The sequence below is a fragment of the Capsicum annuum genome, chromosome 2, assembly GCF_002878395.1.
Source record: "Capsicum annuum cultivar UCD-10X-F1 chromosome 2, UCD10Xv1.1, whole genome shotgun sequence".
In the NCBI taxonomy this organism is placed as follows: Eukaryota; Viridiplantae; Streptophyta; class Magnoliopsida; order Solanales; family Solanaceae; genus Capsicum; species Capsicum annuum.
This window is the reverse complement of record NC_061112.1, coordinates 113459071-113464390: the sequence shown is the minus strand read 5'-3', so window position 1 is coordinate 113464390 and position 5320 is coordinate 113459071. Positions and strand designations below refer to the sequence as shown.

The 5320-nt window shown below is 35.7% G+C and overlaps 1 protein-coding gene across 1 annotated transcript; it reads left to right on the top strand.

Annotated features, from left to right (window-relative positions):
- The first annotated feature begins 249 nt into the window (after window positions 1-249).
- Window positions 250-5003, top strand: LOC107859004 (probable ribose-5-phosphate isomerase 4, chloroplastic). Its single transcript, XM_016703850.2, has 9 exons — window positions 250-711; window positions 819-946; window positions 1524-1593; window positions 2018-2122; window positions 2283-2378; window positions 2472-2528; window positions 3741-3858; window positions 3945-4011; window positions 4643-5003. The coding sequence occupies exons 1-9, from the start codon at window positions 538-540 to the stop codon at window positions 4719-4721; spliced, it is 894 nt and encodes a 297-aa protein (XP_016559336.1). The 5' UTR covers window positions 250-537; the 3' UTR covers window positions 4722-5003.
- The last annotated feature ends 317 nt before the right edge of the window (window positions 5004-5320 follow it).

Sequence of the window (5320 nt, the reverse complement as noted above, 5' to 3'; positions counted from 1 at the left end):
GTAAGGGATATTAGATAATATAGTATATTAATTTGAGATTTGTGTAATTTATCTTTTTTTTTTTCCTTTTTAGGCAAATTAATTAGCGATGCTCAGGTAGCACCTATCTAAATTTAAGTCAATCAAGTAAATACTTCAATTCTCCAATTGCGTGATAAGTGCACACACAAACTAGTCAATGGGTTCAATATCTATTATATATACATAAATAATAAATAGTATAATTTTTTACTAAAGAAGATTCGGATGAACTCGAATGAACGCCTCATTTTTTGCTAGCTTCGCCCCCGATCATTAATAGCCGTACACTACTTGTTTCCAAATATATTACTTTGATCTGAATAAACTTTAAAAATTTATAAAGAATTGATAGGGAACATAGTGGAGGGGAGGAGGGAGTAAGAAGAAGAAAAAGATATGAAAATTGTGTGGGTGGGAGTGGCGGCCTCTTATCTCTTTCAAAACAGATAAAGGGAAACTGTTAATAGGAGCTGATGATGATAATGATGGGATTAACATGATACAGAAGTGAGTAACATGGCTATGGCTTTGGCATTGCCTTCTTCAGCATCCTCATTTCTTTCCTCTTCTTCTTCTACTACTCAAAAACAAGCTTATTTCACCTCATCAAGAAAGTCCCTCCATCGCTTTGTCATTCGTTCTACTCTCTCTGATCCCTCTGCTGCTCTCTTCCTAGCCTCCAAACATGCAGTAAGAAGATCACAACTTTGAAGCTTTTGGTTTCTGTTTGGGTGTTAAAGTCTTCTGGAAACTTGTGTATAACATGCGTGTTGATACTACTAGTTCTTGAAATGTAGGTGGATTCGTATGTGAAGAGTGGTATGGTAGTTGGACTGGGTTCAGGTCATGCTTCTGCATTGGCTATACACTATCTTGGTCAGCAACTCCGAGCTGGTACTCTAAAAGATGTCACTGGCATTCCCACGTAAGCTGAATTGTCCAGTTGCCTGAATGTCCTAGTTAAAATCCCTCTACCATAAGAATTCTATTTTTCTCCGATTGGTCGTATTCCAACTGTATATTGATCGTTTATTGAGTTCAGAAAAGTAAAAAATAACTTATTGATTTCGTGTTTTCCTTCTTGTAGTTCATAACGTAGAATAATTTGTGTGTTGAACAGGTATAATCCATGTTATATTGTTCTATTCATCCTTTTAAGGTGTGTACTGAAAAATGTTTTATCTAGGAATATCATTTCCTGGATAATTTCTAGTTGCCCCTCTAAAAATTAGTGTTTGCTATATAAATTCTTTGTAAATATTCCACACTATTTGAGTCCAACACCATGGTTTCTTTAGAAAAAGCATTTTCAACAATTTAAGAGAATCAAACACTGGAAATTGATTTCATCAAGGAGAACTTTTTCTGAAAAAACATATTTCGTGGATTTTTATACTGCTTACCTATGAGAGTCCTGCTTTTAGTGTGATGACTGATGAGAAGCATTGTTATTGAGTTTGTTTGTTTTTCCATTAGGAGTAATCAGGAACACTCTGATGCAGATGTGTTGGCAGTGCAAGTGAAGCAGCAAAGGCAGGAATCCCCTTGGAACAGTATGATGATAGTTATAAGGTGCACATTACTACTAAGACTCTTCCTTAGAAAATTGCATTAGTACTTATTTAAAAATTTGAGCATCTAGTCACATATTGGACCTGCATATGCATTCAGATTGCAAAGCCAAATGTAGCTATTTGATCTAGTCTCATTTCCAAAATGCAATTATTAATGAAGTTAGCAGATAGATGATCTTCAGTCAGGAGGGTATAAATTGAATTATTACCTTCACACGAGAGAGAGAGAGACAGAAAGAGTGAGTGAGTGTGAGAGAGAGAGAGACCTATTGAAGTAAAGTCATGGTAAAATGAACTTTCACCGATACTCCGATTTAAGTGGTGAATCTTCAAAGCCTAGTAACCTGGGATTCTGTGCTTTTTATTGAATTATTTCATTGAAGCTGAAATGTTGTGTAAACCTGTCTATGTTTCTTATATAGATTGATCTAGCATTTGATGAAGCTGACATTATGGAAGAAGAAACACTTGCTGCAATCATTGGTCGTCGAAAACTGCAGGGTGATGATTCTATAATTAAAGAAAAGGTCTGTCATATTTCATGTAGTTGTTATGTATTTAATGCTATTTGTCTCTCTTTTGCATTTTCTATATCTATCTGTAACATATTGTTGCTTCTTTTAGTTTTTTCAGCTCCTTATCTTTTGTTATCTTCATTATCCACTGACTTCTTATGAGGCTGTGCAGACTATTTTGGATGCAGCTGATCAACTAATATTTATTATAAAGGAAAAACAATTCAAGGGCAGTGTAGAAGGTTCAATTCCAGTACTAATCAAATCTGTAAGCTCTGTACCAAATATTCTACTGAATGCTGATGAACAGGTATAGCTTAAAAGGCGAAAACTATCATCATCTAGCTTATTTACTTCTCAGGTTAATTGGCTTGAAACAGCCGAAGAAATAGACGATCTCTTCCTAGGAGATGCAGAGGTAAAGACTAATCATGTATTGCTCTTTTAAGGCATAAAATTGCTCACAGTTATTTATGAAAACCCGATAAGCACAGTTAGGTCACGATCACCCTGCTTTTCATGCACCAACTGGTTGCTTCCTCTAGGAATTGTTAAATGTTATAAGACATGAGATCTGAAAGCCTATATTTTAGAGACTTGTCTTTTTAGGCTTAATTAGGCTTAATTTATTACTGAAATGTTAGTGATGTTTTGCATCTCCTTGGGTAACCTTCTATACAGTTTACATATCCATTAGCCACGACTATGCCATTACCAATTATGTGCCACTCTTATTATATCCTGTTTCTGGTTTACTCAGTATAAAGTTAAATGTTGATTTTCAGTTTGATGCAAAGTAATGTATGTTTCTTGGAAAGGAAAGTTCTTAACTTTTGATGTAAAAACCTCACTATTAAACCTCTCTTTCTAGTAAAAGGAAGTTATTGGCTTTAATGCCAAAGTCCCACTATCAAACTTCACATTATAGATTAATCTTCTCTTATTGTTGAAAATTGCACTTTATATTAAGCAGAATGCATGTTTAGCTTTGGTTTTGGTGTATGTGCCATGATAATCAGGAATTTGATAACAGACAACTGTTTGTTGAAATCATCTTTATGGTAGCAAGAGTAGTATTATTGATTTAGATAGTGGGATAGTATGAGAATAAGAATTAAGACACAGAAACCATGGGACAATAGTGAACCAACAAAAGAGACAGTTTTAATCACATCACTTTCCTAAATGTGCTGCTAATTTTGGATTGTGAAGGAGCACCAAAGTTGCACTTTGTCAACCAAATTATCTGTTACATACTGTAAGTTGACAAGTATCTTCTTTGCTCTTAGCTAAAAACACCAAGCCTATTGCAAACCACTTGAGCGCCATAACAAAAATACCCACTCTGTCAGGTACTGGTATGGACTGCGTACACTTTACCTCCCCAAATCTCGCTGTTGTTTTTGTAAGGTCATTATTTTGATAGTGTCCGATGGACCTTTTTGGATATAAGAGTTTTGCATATAGATTTGGGCGTTAGATACTGACTTCTGTTTCAATCGCTATTGGAAAGTTTGTGACACTATATGAACCTTCTTTGTAGTAATATTTGAAGGTCCATTAGAAATTTGTCGGGACATGAGGCCATTACAACGTCATACTTATTAGTACTTTTTGTTTCTGTATGCAGGTTTGGAGGAGACCAGCTATAGGGTATGCAGGTCCTCTGGGAGGTGATTTCCCTTTAGTCACTAAAGAAGGGCACAACATCCTTGATGTCATATTTACATCTCCAATTGAAAGCCTTGGTATATCTTCATCTCTGAATTATTCTTTGCCTTTCTTGTTGAACTTGTTTGATGCTAATTGCTACCCTCCCATTGTTCACATGCAGCTGAAGTGGCTAAAATCCTTGATCAAATTGATGGTGTTGTGGAACATGGTGTTATCTTCAGGAAACAGTTAGTTCTGCAACCCCTTAAATCTAGTGATCTCAACTATTTCATGTTTTTGCACACATTATGCTTGAACGCATTAAATTGTTGGAGGGACATCGGATTTAATACCTCAACTAATAGCGTGTAGATGATGAGCTGTGAATTTGGGTAGAACACTTTCGAGTGCTTCAGAAAGGAATGTTTACCTATCTTACATCAAGTGAAGAGGTCTACAAGTTTATGCACCACCAAGAATTCCAATTCTTTTGTGCCTTGGGCTCAAAGGTCATGTCCTACATTGTTAGTCCAATGGTTCCTGTTGAGTCCCGCATCAGTGGTGGGATGGGGGAGTTAGTTTTAGGAAATGTTCTTGAGCAATCATCACCTTATGAGCTAGCTTCTGCGATTGAGTTAGGCCCGAGGTCCATTTCTTATCAGCTTCAAGTTTGACGACCAAATTGGTTCTACCTATAGGGCCAGCTTGTTTTTGCTTGAATCATAAATGATTGGCAGCTCTGCAGAAGCAAGAAGTGTCTTATATATTTAACTTAGTGTCCTCAGAAGAAAATAGTTTTACTTCATTTATTTTCTTTCCTCTTCTGCCATCTTTCAGCTTTTCCTTAAACTTGATCTACTTTCACTGGATTAATCTCAGGTGCACAGCAATCATTGCCTCAGAAGATGGACTGCAAATCGTCGATAATAGAGTTCAGATGGAATCAAGCAACCTTTAATGGAGAAAAGTTTAGCATTGTTGATGCTGTAATTTTGAAGTCTTATCACTCTCCACTTTGTTCTATTTCAATTGTTCCGTAACATTTTAAAGCAGAAGAAGGCTCGAGATCTCTGGGTCATATTTTATGTTCTGAATGCTTGGTTAAAGTATAGTATGTTTTTACAATTTGTTTTCAAAGTAGGAAAGAAGAAAAGTGTATGCAAGAATGTAAATAGAGATAAGACTTGCTTTGTCCCCCTTGATTAAAAGATCATCTGAACATGAAGTTTTCTTCTCTTCACTTTAATCCAGATAAACTGTTACTAGTTTTCACTTGTTTTTCTTCGTTTAACTAGAAGTAATTGTTATGTACCAGAACATATGCAAGTACGCCTGGTTGCACAAGTACTAAGAGAACATATGGAAGTTTTATTATTTGTAGAATTGGTTGCACAAGTACTAAGAGAACATATGGAAGTTTTATTATTTGTAGAATTGGTCAACGTTGTGGTTTATTGCCGTATAGGTACATTGGAGGCAAACACATCTTGGTATTCAAGGTCAGCTAATCAGAACTTACCGCATGATCTCTGTAATCTAATTGCCAATTTCTGGATA

Excerpts from the sequence above, each read along its gene's own strand:
- LOC107859004 (XM_016703850.2), top strand. The coding sequence starts at position 538 with ATGGCTATGGCTTTGGCATTGCCTTCTTCAGCATCCTCATTTCTTTCC. Across the intron at positions 947-1,523 it reads GATGTCACTGGCATTCCCAC|ATGTGTTGGCAGTGCAAGTG; the intron begins GTAAGCTGAATT and ends ACTCTGATGCAG. Across the intron at positions 2,379-2,471 it reads TTCCAGTACTAATCAAATCT|GTTAATTGGCTTGAAACAGC; the intron begins GTAAGCTCTGTA and ends TTTACTTCTCAG.